We start from the raw sequence: 13,871 nt of genomic DNA on the forward strand, positions 1-13,871 counted from the left end.
ACCAAGACATCCTGTCAAGTGTATTTTGCATATTCCATACCGATGATGACATTCACAAGGTTATCAGTAATTTGATGTTGTGGAATGAAGCGGTATTGAGATGCAAGCCTTCATGCAAAAAGCACTTGAGTCGGTTAACAAGCATTGTTACCATTAATATATATACCACAGGCATGAGTGTAATAGGCCGCCAATGACAAAATTCTTCCCACTGCATGCTTAGGTGTCAACTTGAGCAAACCTTCTTTCCAAGAGGAGGGCAATTTGTTCCCAAGCTGTATTCATCATGAACAACATAGGCAACTTCAACTAATCCCAGAAAGACAAGAAAATTCCAGAGAGAGACCATCGCAACCAGGAGCTCTCCACAGGCCCAAATCAAGCAAGCTGGCATACAATTCCGACTCAATGAAAACAGCTTCCAACTCTTGAGCATGCTGAACCAAAAGAATGGGAGTAACATGTGATAGAAACATGTACGCGCTTGGCGAGCTTCTCTCGTGGGAGAAGAATGGACCTCAATAATGAGAGTGTAGGGCTAGTGCTAGCTCCTGTAAAGTGGAGGTCCACTCCCCGGACAGTAATTTAACTCTCCGTATAGCTTGAGATTGCGTGGAGTGATGCAAATGTTGGAAGAATTGTTTAGAAGCAGATCCTTTATTTGCAAAAGCCTGTTGACGAGCTCGAGTCTGCCATTCGGCCAATTTCCTCTTATCATTGTGTCATAACATAGTGCGAGCAGAAGGCAACTCAGTCATTTGAGTGTCAATGAGAGAAGAATGATTAGCAAGTGCATTAATCTGCTACAAGTATCCTTTGCCTGATGAACCTGATCCCTTAATTGTGACAAATAATCCTTGCCATAATCCTGGATAGCACATTGAACACGCATAAGAAAGCAAAATCAGGCTATGCACAATCATAGCACAAAAAAGCTCATGTTTGAGATGAGCATTATTGACATGCAAAAGTCACTTCGTAGGTAGACAGTCATTGACATCAAAAGAGTCAAACTGAAATTTCAAACATGCATGAAAATGATCCAAGAGACACATAGCATAATCAATCCTCATCATATTGTTGCATGTGAAAAAGATACTTGCGATCCAGCCGAGCCCGATACATAGATTGAGCATTATATTGAAAAGTGAATCCTAGATCAACTGCATGCAAAAAGGGCCACAAATCAAACCCATTACATGCATAACATAAATTGATCCCATGATTGCCGTTCCATATAGCATGTAAATGCCCCATAGTATTATCCGCAAGGTTTGGTGCATTATTAAAATCCCCACAGAAAAATGCACTGGGACGCCAACAATAAGAGGAGATAGCACTCCACAACCGTGCCCTTATCTACAAAAGTTGTGTATGCATATAATCCTCCAAATTCGAAAACTTCCCCATTAACAATATATTGGATGACCATCCATCTCCCAACTGGGTCATTGAAGACCAAGGTCGGGAAGAGATCATGTTGAACAAGTATAAGCACGCCAAAATAGCAAGTTGATCCTGCATAAGCTATCCAGTAGCCTGCATAGTAAGAAGTATGTCTTGCAAATTGATGCTGGTTATACTCTTGAAAAACGACAATATCTGCTTTACATGTATGTACATAGTGCCAAGTAAGCCACCACTTGTCGTGATTGCATAACCCACACATTATAAGAGATGCAATTCAAAGAACTATGCATTCTATATGGTATATAGAGTGGTGAGAGAACGAGAAAAAGGAAGAAAACTCGAGTACCAATACCCATTGACACATCCTCTCCAATTATAGGTACCTGAGGAGGTGAGTCAAGACCTGGACATGGATGATTAAAAATGAAGGCACCTTACGATGATGAGACTTCTCTTGTAACGACTTCCTTGTAAGAGCAAACAACCTTGTCCGAAGCTTCAGGCAAAGAAGTGGTCATTACAAGGGAGTTTTTTTTTAGCAACATTCTTCAAAAGAGACACATAACTACGAAAAGATGCCAGAATACGAACTTTAGCGGATTTCTTGGGCACTATCCGAGTTTGAGAGGTTAAAACCTATTCTTTTCCTTTCCCTTTAATAGTTGGACAAGCCGAAAGTGCAGACAAGATTTCAGAGGTGAGCTTAAGGGGTAAGGACATCTGAAGGAGGTGGTTGCAAATTTGGTTCCGGACATCAGATTGCATATAACCAAATTTGCCCCAACGGAAGCAAGAATTTGCACATTTGCAAGTTTAAATGGATGCTTTCTAGCCACTGCATCCCTAGAATCAATCAAAATACCTTCTGGTGTGGAGATATCTATATCCCACGGAATACAAAAACGATTGTGTTTGTATCCAGCTTAGGAGGGCAAATGACTTTGCCCAACTAGGCAACCAACAAGGGAATAAAGTGATGCCAGGTGCGAGGAAAGTCGACCACCTCAACCCATACGGAATACTTGCGACGAATGAAGCTCTGATAGTTCTTGGTGAGAGCCCAAGGCAGTACATGAGTCATTTGCGTATTGAAGAAAAGAGGAGATATTTCAAGCGAAGCATCTCGAGCATCCATGTCGGCCAACAAGACTTCATAGAAGCCTGGCGCACCAAAGTATAGCCCTCTGATTGCTTGCCGGTTGAGTAAGAAATCAACCCATTGGCCTACATCGTGAGCCGTAGGCATTCTACTCGGGAAAAAACAAATCACCACATTAAGTGCATATTGGGCAACAAGGTCCATAAGCTCCTATATAGGAATACGCAGTTCCATGACGAGAGCAGATCCTTCCCAAGCTTGACGTGCATCCTCGAAGTCCTCATGCAAACATTCTTTGATAAGGCGTACAACATCCATATCCGAACTTTCCATGGGTTTCCGACACTTGTATATACATTGATCAATCGAATCCCTGTGAAGCTCACACAAACACATACTCTTTTTGGTGTTTTTGATTTTTGACTGCTATTCAAACACACAGGCTGGTTGTACACGAACCTTGCTGCTTGAAAACTTTAACGCATGGCATCTAACCAAATTGAAAACCTGTACAAAAATTGCGAAGGACAATAACTATTGAGGCAAGGCCTGATCTTCAATTTGTGCAGAATTGAGGGAGCCGAGGGGCGCTCAGCAAGTGTATACACCCACACACACACACACCTACGAATGCACACACGCAGAGATGGCTGACGAGAACAGATATGCAAAAAGGCAAACTTGCGTGCAACAACAAATGCCCAGGAACGCGAGCAAGACTACCTACATGCAACACACGCACGGACACATGCACCTATGGGCAAGTTGTGACCCGCAAGGTGGGTGCGGGTGGAAGGTCACAAACCGCACAAGCTTAGGGTTCACGGGCAGGACTGCCTACACGCAGCACACCACACCAACTCTCTCTCTCTCTCTCTCTCTCTCTCTCTCTCTCTCTCTCTCTCACACACACACACACACACACACACACACACACACACACACCTTCTAAAGGCTTGACCCCTGTTCAGCTCTAAGTCCTTTCATGTATGGACTTCATATAAACCATGCAAGGAAGGACTCTAGTAATGCTAAAAACCCCAAATCCATGGTCGGTGCCGGATGCCAAGCTTTAAGTATTAGTTCCACATGTTCAATGCTCAAAAACCATGAAGTTTATGCAGAATTTAGGTGGCTGGCACGCTCTCTCTCTCTCTCTCTCTCTCTCTCACACACACACACACACACACACGCATTTAGAGGCTCAACCCCTGTCGCCCCTAAGATGTGATTCATCTTAGGGGCCCAATCTCCTTTTGTGTATAGATTAGTTACCAAACTGCATATAAATCATGCAAGGAAGGACACTTGTAAAGCTGAAATCGCCAAATCCATAGTCAGTACCTGATGATAAGCTTTAAGTAGTAGTTCCACATGTTCAATGCTCAAAGGCCATGAAGTTTATGTAGAGTTTACTACTAACAAATTTCACCTACCAAAGTTTATGCTGCTTCTAGCCGCCATGAAACTATTTGCTAGTCCTCAGCAGGGATTGCTAAGACATCCATCTCACCTTCACCAATATACAATCATATTATTAAATAAAGACCAAAAAATGTGTAATGTCAGTAACTACCCCTTGGAAGGACTAGAATTTCAAGCATTTAAAAAAATATGTGGCAACAATTATCATCATGTTCATGCATGCAGAGGTTTGGACATCTATTCTTGCAACTAGTACCAAAGAAAACTCGTAAGTTATTTACATACGTTTTCGACTCAAACAGATGAAAAGATGTGAAACGTTAAGAAGAAAAAATGGTTATACAGTCTCAAAAACTGTAGCACCTTGCTTTTTCCTCAATTTACAGCTGAAAATGGCTAGATAATCTACAAATCATGCTTCCACTGGTAGAGAGCACAAACAAATTATAAATAGGCACTTAATTGCAAAATTCAACTTAAGGAATGTCCCGTGCTACATTGAGCCTTAACTTACGCACGTGCTTGCATGCTGGAAACACCTGGAATGTAGCCTATGCAACCCAAACTGCATGGCATGCACATAACACTCCAAACTTTCTGCCACCCAGTACAACATTCCCTTCCATTGCAGGGCTTTCTCATGTGATTTCTTGTTCTCTTATCTGGTGAATGATCCCACCTTGAGCACGAACCGATCAAAGCCAGCCATATTCGAGGAAGAATGATCACAGAGCAAGAAGGGAGGCTGAACATCCTGATGCTCAACTGCAAATACCAATGCAAGGTTTCTTGCAAGTCATCATATAAACCACGATCACAGACCGGTTGGAAAATTGTTGAACTGTCCTTGCTCCAATGCGTCCTGATTGTTCACTTTGTATCCAATTCTAAATCTCATCGCAAGATTCTTCTGTAATATGCACAATAACAAAAGGTAAATCAGTTCAACTTTGCTTTGACAGAGGATATTCCCATGTGCTTCAAGTGTGTCCACAAGTCTTTAATCCATCGCACTAGCTGTGCTTCTTGGGGGGTACAATCAGCTTTCACATATAACTCCAAAAGCCAATAAAAAGTTACCTGGCCATGCATGTTGTTGTGCACCATAATGTTTTGTGTAATCACCCCTTCTCCACATGGAGGGAGTGCACTACCGCTCGCCGGCTCCAGTTGCAGCTGCAGAAACTGAAACACAAAGACTAGGCTTCAAAACACTTTCTAAGCGACTGACAATCGTCTACTACAAACCCTTTCTTTAAATCTAGGCCACTGACTAGCAAAAGAAAAGACAGCACATACCTTTGGGACAGCTGCTTGAAAAATGAAATCTGTGTATGGTGTTGATGACAAATTTGAGTATACTGCCTTTATCAGTGTAGATTGCAGTTTCCCTGGAGGCTTTGAAAAGCTGAAAGTCACCTTCAAAGCCTTGCTCTGGAAAACATCCACAGTAGGAAACAAGGAGCTCTCTGCTGCCAACACAATGGCCCCAAGGCTTAGCAGCAGCACCATAATAATTGTCTAGCATGAAGGGATATCAACACTACCTTTTGCAGCTGAAAGCGGTGGCACTCCAGAGATTAGATCACCGAGCAAGTCAGAGTTGGATTGACTCCCTGTCGATCCCGCTTGACCATCCAAAACACCATTCATTGGCTCAGCTCCAGTAGGCAGAAGGTCCAGCAAAGAGTTGGAGCTGGGCGGCATGGATGCCTTCTGAGGTAAAGGAAAGCCTGAAGCAGAAGTAGAAGCCGACACTGCAGGTGCTGGTGGCGATGCTGTCGATGTATTGCCAAGCGAGAGCAAATCTAACAATGCATCTGCACCTCCTGCTGAAGTCTGAGCTGCATATGATTCAACAACCATAACATTCTTGAACAAAATAAACCAGGGGATGAAACAAAGTAACTCAATTTCTGCTATGGTTCCTTTCTTGATACCTTGTGAGCTGTTGGTGTCAGTTGTCATAGATGCAATGCCAAGGAGATCTTGTAAGAAGTCACCAGCAGATTGGGTGGAAGAAGGAACATCTTCCACACTTAAATCAAGCAAGTCCATGAGAGCAGCTGTTGGTGCTACTACTGGTTTGACGTGACCATTCGCTACAGGCTTTCTTGTGGCTGCAGGAGAAACAGATTCTGCTTTGCCATCCATGCTGATTGCTACATTGGCCTCATCAGACTTCTTGGCAACATAGGTGGCCTCATCAAGCACTGGCATTCTTTCCACCAACGCTTCCCTTTACAGGTAAAACTCAGCATTGATTGTTAGGTATCCTATCAACATCTCCAACTAGTCCAAAAAACTGACTATTTAAGAAATGCAAATGCTAGTATTCTGAGTGCATCTTCCGCCCTTCCAAGTACACATGCAAAAACAAGGTGGAAACGAAGTATTTAAGACTAAGATGAGCTTTCCATGGTCTCCCAACTGAAAATTAATTTATTTGCCAGAGGGCATTACTAGTGTGCTCTTTATGTTTCAGATTTACAATGACCAAACTTACTTGATGTTCTGATGCTTTGCAAGAATGGATCCGAACTCTATTGCCCTTTGTTGTAGCTCAAGAATAAAACTGCCTTTGCTTTGAGATATCAACTCTTTGATGCGCCTGATCTTCAAAAAACCAAAGTAAAAAACAGACACTAAACCACAGCATGGAAACAAAAGCAATTGACCCATGCTTTGCTTTGAGATATCAACTCTTCGATGTGCCTGATCTTCAAAAAACCGAAGTCAAAAACAGAGACTAAACCACAGCATGGAAACAAAAGCAATTGACCCAACACTTGAGACGGGGAAGTAAAACATATGGCTGCAACAATAGAACATCTGTTAACAAAGGGAAGATTACCTCCTGCCCAGACAAAGCTCAGTGAAATAAAAATCTTACGCTGTGCAGAGAGGAAAACGAGAGGAAAGCTTTAACAATGCAGTGAGAGCTATAGCTCGTGTTTCTGGTTTTACACGATCGTCTTTAATAACTCTTTCCACCACATCTACTGTGTCTGACTCTGTCACCTGCAAAATAAGAAAAAAAAAGACGAATATAAGGGACAATTAACAAGAAGAATCATCTCTTGAACCAACCGTGTAAGCTTAAATGACCGCCAAAGCCAGAACAAAAGCTATACAACAAGCCTTGGTCATTAGGCTTCCGTCCTTGTAGAGAATCTAGAAACAAGAATGCCGGAAGTTGGGGACCTTAAGTGGCTTAGACGATAAGGTCAATGAGGTACTGAATAGTGTAGTTGTGGCGTTGGAAGTTGAGCCGATGACGGTGTTTGGTCCATTGTAAGGCGAGTGCATAGGTGGAAAGCAAAAAGAGTGTCAAATCCAATTGTGAGCACCCATATGCATATATAGATGTCAGAAATGCATTGTAAGCCATATGTTATGAAAGGAGAGAGTATTCACGGAACTTATCAAAGTAGGCATAGGTATCAAAGCATTTCAACAAGGCTTAATGAGCTGCCACCCTTTTCAGAAGGGCTTTTAATGTCGAGGTTGCGTGCTCCTCATCTCACTGTGCACTTTTACACGAGTGTTGGACTCCATACCTCTCTACCATTGTAATAACTAAGGGCTGTGTCACACACGTCCACCCGGACGTGTGCTGCTGAGATGGCAAATTGCTACGTCACATGTCCTTCTCTATGCGAAGAAAGGTAGCTTGACCTTCTCGCCCATCCTAGTCACTCCACAGACATGCAAAAAAGTAAGCTCCCTTGCAAGGGGCTCCCACTAGCTTTGAGCCGAAGACGTTCAGCGAATCAGGTTCAACTGTTCCAGCCTGCTGCAGCTCATGCAGTGCTCCAAATGGCAAAATTCTTTAATTCAAATGAATATTTGTCACCATGTGACATAGTGGGCAGGCTCTTTTTGGGCCTGTACGGTGCCCGTGTGACATGGGCCTAAAAGACTTCAATCCTTATGCTCTAACATCCTTGCAAGCTGGTTGCTTGAGTAATGGATTAGATCTCAATTACTCCCCTAACTTCTGGCAATGTACAGCTAAGGCTCTAACACCCGCAACTGTCAGTAGACCCTGATGTATGTGCTTATGCACATTCATTGCTGTTCTATTCTCCACTTCTGTCCTTCAAAATTAGACGAACTAGGCACTTTCTTACATGCACGTCTGATTAGGTTCTTCATCTTGTGCACTTCTGTCTAACCGGGTGTTGTGCATGTCGGGCCAAAGTGATCCGGATCCCCTGATGCAGCCTCCGTCAATGCTGTGTAGTCCTCCGCATTCGAGGGCGTCTGGATCTCCCCATCTCGGTCGCTCGATCGATCAGTGTGCCTCCGGTGTAAGGCGACGAGCTCTGCTGTGGTGGTAGCTCTAAAGAAGTCTGTGATCTGTCTCTGAGTCTGCCTAGCCTGTCCTCTCGTCAGGCTCTCTCTGTGTCTACGCAGCTCGAGCAAAAACAAACCCAGGCATCTCTGATCCTCGTACCGCATGACTCTGGAGAGTGGTCCAAATCCCTCTCTGAACAAGCAGTGGAAGCGGCCTCGTATCTCGTAGTAGACGGGGTAGTGGCATGTGTAGTGCAACTCTGTCTCAGGCTCCATGTCACACACAGGGCATATGTCCCGGCCTCTGCTGGTACTCCGCTATATCTCCCAATCTCGATCTGCAGCTCGTGTGAAGATGTGCGTATCTGGCCAATAGCACATCGTATCCCAGGAGACAAGTGGGTGTCCATGTATCTGGGCCTCGTCACAAAACCGTCCTCAGTAAGCTGGAGAAGATGCTCTCTGTAAAAAGCCATCTTCATGCCCGGCTCATGTACTGGCTGTATCCATGTCCTCCCGGTGTCTAGCTGAGTCAAGTCCTGACGGATGAGCCTGGTGATCTCGAACTGTGTAAGAGTCAGAGAGGGTGCATCCAGTGAGTACTGGAAGGGGGGCAATCTGTGTATGTTGAACCCATGCACCTGAAACCATGATGTCATATCCCCATACCAGCATGCTGTATCTCCCTACATGGCTAATTGTCGAGAGGACTCAAGTGCAAGGCGGGCATATCTGTCTCTAGGGCAGCTAACTCTACTTGGATAATGACACGTGGTACTGAAGCCTTGGCTCTAATGAGCCGCGAGATCATAGAGACCACAGGTTTCTCCATGTCTCCCCATCCATCAGTGCGACCCGTCCTCCCGTGATGATCCAATGAAGGTCCCCATGTCTTAGCTCCATAGAGCAATGCAGAAGCCACCAAAGTGTCAGATAGCTAGAGCTTCGTTCGAGGCTCCTGAAACTGAACCTGTGAACACATCCTCTCCAATCTACCCAATGCTGCATGGGCTCTGGTCAATCTAGTCTTTGCTGCTCTCCTCAATGAAAATGTTGGTCCACTAAAAACCACTCCAAGGTAAGTGTAAGCATCTGTATACTCCACTGTCTCCTGGCCAAATGTGAATGCGGGTGTTGACCTCCTGATCCACTGTGGGGTGGTATTAGAGAGAGAGAGAGAGAGAGAGAGAGAGAGAGAGAGAGAGAGAGAGAGAGAGAGAGAGAGAGAGAGAGAGAGAGAGAGAGAGAGAGAGAGAGAGAGATGAAATGAAATGTTATATTAACGTCTTCAAAAGGCCAAAGTGACCTATGAGACCAGAAAGTTACAATGTGGTGGATCTAATACAAAGTCAGAGTAACAAACTGACAACATAACAAAACAAAACAAAACAAAACAAAAAAACTATGGGATCATAGACTGGTCAATGTGAACTAAGCAAAATGGGCAACTGGCCGGGATAGCTAAATCACAGGAGATCTAGCATCGGGCGTTGGCGGTTCTCATCAATCTCCTCCATGGTCAATAGTCTGACTGGGCGTCGTGCATGCCTGGCCAGAGTGCTCTGAATCTTCTAATGAAGCCTGTGTCGATGTTGTGTAGTCCTCCGCAATCGTAGGCGTCTAGATTTCCCCAGCTCGCTCGCTCAGTCGATCAGTGTGCTCTGGTGTGAGACGAAAGTGAGCTCTGCTGCGGTAGTAGCTCCTGCGACGACTATCCAGTGTCTGCTCTAAAGAAATATGTGATCCGTCTCTGAGACTGGCTAGCCTCTCCACTCATCAAGCTATCTCTGCGTTTGCGCAGCTCGAGCAAGAACAAACCCAAGCATCTCTGATCCTCATAACCCATGACTCTGGAGAGTGGTCCAAAACCCTCTCTGAACAAGCAATGAAAGAGGCCTCGTATCTCGTAGTAGACGGGGCAACGGCATGTGTAGTGCAACTCCATCTCAGGCTCCATGTCACACAAGGGGCATGTCACCAGCGTGTGACTACTATCTATCCTTTTTGTTGATTTCTTTCTTATTATCTATTTACTTTCACTTTTTGGAAACACCCCTCGGGAAATCTAATTGCCCTGCATTGCATAGCTAGTGTGGAACTGTCCAGAGGGAGTCTAGGCCTGAGGGCAAGAGAGCACTAAGGTTGGACAAAGACTATGGTTAGCCAAAGTGGGGTCATTGACTAGCCAAAGTGGAATCCTTTGCTACAGAGGCTACATTTCAGTTCTGGGTGTGGCTGCAGTGTACAAAGGGGGTCAGATGACCTAGAAAGATACAATGGCAACATCTCCTAAAATTTAGGGAACTGCTATTTTGGGACCTGAAAATGTGTTTACGTCATTACCTCCGGAATGACAAGGGGAACATTTTCTTACTCTGCCGTGAAGTCAACTGGGCAACCGGTTGGGAGATTTTTAGGCGGCAACCCCGAAACGGGAAAAATGCTTATAAATGTGCCAAGTGGCACCTTCTGGTGCACTTTCCTCATGCAAGAGAAGGGGGCGCTGAATTTTAAGCTGGGAGAGGCTCATTTTCAGTTTTTGTCACAGGTTAAGAGCTATGGAGTGCTTGCTTTCCCTCCTATGTACAGTGCGGTGCTAGGAGTGATGCCCTGCACGCTACGCACTGCCCTCTCTCTCCCCTTTGGCAGTATGTTATGCCCCTCTAGTGGGCTCTTCATTTGACCAATGTACAGTTGTGTGGGTTCATGCGTGATTGCCGAGGCAAGAGCCTCTTGCACAGGTACTGGATTAGCTAGCGGCTAATCCCCCGCAGGTACAGGTGATTCGGAGAGGTTTCACGCTCGAAATCTCGTCCGATTCAAAGGGCAAGTAGCCCTATAGGTGCAGGAGCTCGAGGACTTGCTACGGATGCGACCGGCACGCGAAACGGAGCCCGAAACAGTAAATTACAGCCTGCTGTGTATTTTTGCAGGTTTAGGGTTTTGGCCCTAAACGGTCCCTAATACCCCCAGGAGGTTCGGGGACGCGAGGGGACCACTGTACAGGTGATCTGGCGCATTTTCGGGGCTGAAAACAGAGAATTCAGCGTGCTGCAGATTCTCGCCAGGTTTTGCAAAGTGCCCGTATGCGTCGGGAAAGTCAGTCAATGCGTGGGAATACTGATTGTGAAGTGTCCTAGTACAGTTATGCTGCCGAAATCAGGCCGGAACAGTGGAAATTCAGCCAAGTGTGTGCGGGGCAGCTTGTAGGGAACCACATCGTTTATTCCCTCTTTTGAACAATAAAGAAATACCGAAAGGGGCGCCTAAGTTAGGGGCCAATCTGGTGTCGGTCTACTCATACAGGTGCAATCTAGCAGCCTGTATCCCTCTCCCCTTTGTTGTGTCTTGAAAGTATAGGTAAAATAGACGACTAATAATGGGTGAAAGCTAAATCAAGGTTTGAAGTAAAGTCTACCGCCCTTTTTGGATTGAACAGGCCGGTTTCAGGGCAAGTCCTGGCCTGTGCTGATACTCCGTTGTATCTCCCAATCTCAATCCGGAGCTCGTGAGAAGATGTGCGCAATTGGCCAATAGCACATCTTATCCCATGAGACAAGTGGGTGTCCATGTATCTGCGTCTCATCACAAAACCATCCTCCGTAAGCTGGAGAAGATGCTCTCTGTAGAAAGCCATCTTCGTGCCCAGCTCTTGCGCCGGCTGTATCCATGTCCTCATGGTGTCTAGCTGGGTCAGGTCTTGACGAATGAGCCTGGTGATCTCGGACTGTGTAAGAGTGAGAGATGGTGCATCCAATGAGTACTGGAAGGGTGGCAACATGTCTATGCTAAACCCATGCGCTTGAAACCATGATGTCATCTCCCCATACCAACATGCTGTATCTCCCTGCATGGCTAACTGTCGAGAGGACTCAAGTGCAATGCGAGCATATCTGTCTCTAGGAAGTTCCCACATGCGGTGTATGAAAGAGATTGATCTAATGAGCGCCTCAACCACTAATGGGGGGGCCGCTAGCTCTGCTTGGATAATGGCATGTGGTACTGATGCCTTGGCTCTAATGAGCCGCGAGATCATAGAGACCAAAGGTTTCTCCATGCTCCCCCATCCATCAGTGTGACTCGACCCCCTGTGATGATCCAATGAAGGTCCCCATATCTCAGCTCCATAGAGCAATGCAGAAGCCACCAAGGTGTCAAAGAGCTAGAGCTTCGTCCGAGGCTCCTAAAACTGAACCTGTGAACACATCCTCTCCAATCTACCCAATGCTGCACGGGCTCTAGTCAATCTGGTCTCTGCTTCTCTCCTGAGTGAGAATGCCGGTCCGCTAAAAACCACTCCAAGGTAAGTGTAAGCATCTGTGTACTCCACAATCTCCTGGCCATATGTGAATGTAGGTGCTGACCTCCTGATCCACTGTGGGGTGGGGTATTAAACACCATAACCTTGGAGAGAGAGAGAGAGAGAGAGAGAGAGAGAGAGAGAGAGATGTTAACGTCTTCAAAAGGCCAAAGTGACCTATGAGACCAATCTGTTACAAAATGGTGAATCTAATACCATGTCTAAGTACAATGGAACTAGAACAAAGATACTACTACTAGAATCCATCCTCATCTGCACTCTAGATCTCGAGAGAGTATGGCTCGAATCCTCTGCTGTAGTCTCCGTCGATGTTGTATCGATAGAGAAGAAGAAGAAGAAGAGAGTTTCAATGTCGTAGAAAACTATTCCAAGAGACCTTAAAGATCTAGCCGACGAGGAGTTGAACTCAAGACCTCTTATTCAAGAGGGATGGCATAACCAATCTACCACACTTGGGCGATAGAAAGGTTTAACCATTTTCCTCTTTTTATTAGCACGCACACACCCAAGAAGAAGAGAGAGAGACCCAATGGGGTCCCAACCAACCCTCTCAACGACAACCCGCCGATGTGGTATTTGCTTTTGATTGCGTAAATGGAATGTACACACATGCAATACCTCAAGTGCAAACTCTACTTCCTCGAATGGAGAATGTCGCCTCGGTAACTCTTCAAGATGAAGCACCTCCAGGGCTGATTTGATACACCTTTGGATCCGCCTCGATGAGTGATTGCTGATGGCCACCAAGGGGTAGATCTAGGGCTGACATGCGCTCCCGGTGTGAGAGGAATGAAAGGCTGAAAGCTGGCTGCAAAAACGCAGATCTGGCTGAAAAAACGCAGCCTATCCGTTGCATAAAGCAAGGCTGAAACGCAGATCTTGATGAAGCCAAAGATGGGCAGCAATGGGAGCACTCGATGACGGGAGAGGCTCAATGGGCTGGCAAAGTACCGGACCACATCTAGAGAGGCTCAATCTCGCACATCTCCCGCAAGAAAGAGGGCTGAAAACTGAAAACGCTGGGTGATCTGCTGCAAATATGGAATTGCTGGCTGATTTGCTACCAAAACGCCAGGCTAATGGGCTGCTGCAAAAACGCCAGCTGGTTCTATTGCAAAACGTCAAGACTAATCCATAGCGCTCCAACTTCTGCGAAAACGCTGGCCTAGCTGCTCCTTTTGGCCAGGTCGAGAAACTTAGGTTGGGTCGGTAAAAATGTGCAAATGTGCGCACCCAGCCAATAACTCGCTCCTTGGTGAACCATTTGACAGACAGATTGGACAAACAGATTCCTCTAACCCAAACCTGCATGCTCGT

The 13,871-nt window shown here is 45.6% G+C and overlaps 1 protein-coding gene across 3 annotated transcripts in view; it reads right to left on the minus strand.

Moving 5' to 3' along the window:
- Positions 1-4,235: 4,235 nt before the first annotated feature.
- Positions 4,236-13,871, minus strand: part of LOC147460169 (AP-1 complex subunit gamma-2-like) — a 76,107-nt gene continuing 66,471 nt past the window's right edge. For 2 of the 3 annotated variants that reach the window (XM_086511272.1, XM_086511273.1), the window contains exons 12-18: positions 6,828-6,955; positions 6,441-6,545; positions 5,875-6,173; positions 5,482-5,778; positions 5,234-5,406; positions 5,015-5,119; positions 4,236-4,844 (exon numbers count right to left, since the gene is read on the minus strand). In XM_086511272.1, coding sequence (XP_086367398.1) covers positions 4,749-4,844; positions 5,015-5,119; positions 5,234-5,406; positions 5,482-5,778; positions 5,875-6,173; positions 6,441-6,545; positions 6,828-6,955 — 1,203 coding nt within the window. In that variant the 3' untranslated portion in view covers positions 4,236-4,748. The remainder of the gene's footprint in view (positions 4,845-5,014; positions 5,120-5,233; positions 5,407-5,481; positions 5,779-5,874; positions 6,174-6,440; positions 6,546-6,827; positions 6,956-13,871) is intronic. The other variant, XM_086511274.1, reaches the window with a different exon arrangement.

Source organism: Adiantum capillus-veneris, chromosome 4 (assembly GCF_014529385.1).
Source record: "Adiantum capillus-veneris isolate H3 chromosome 4, ASM1452938v2, whole genome shotgun sequence".
Classification (NCBI taxonomy): Eukaryota; Viridiplantae; Streptophyta; class Polypodiopsida; order Polypodiales; family Pteridaceae; genus Adiantum; species Adiantum capillus-veneris.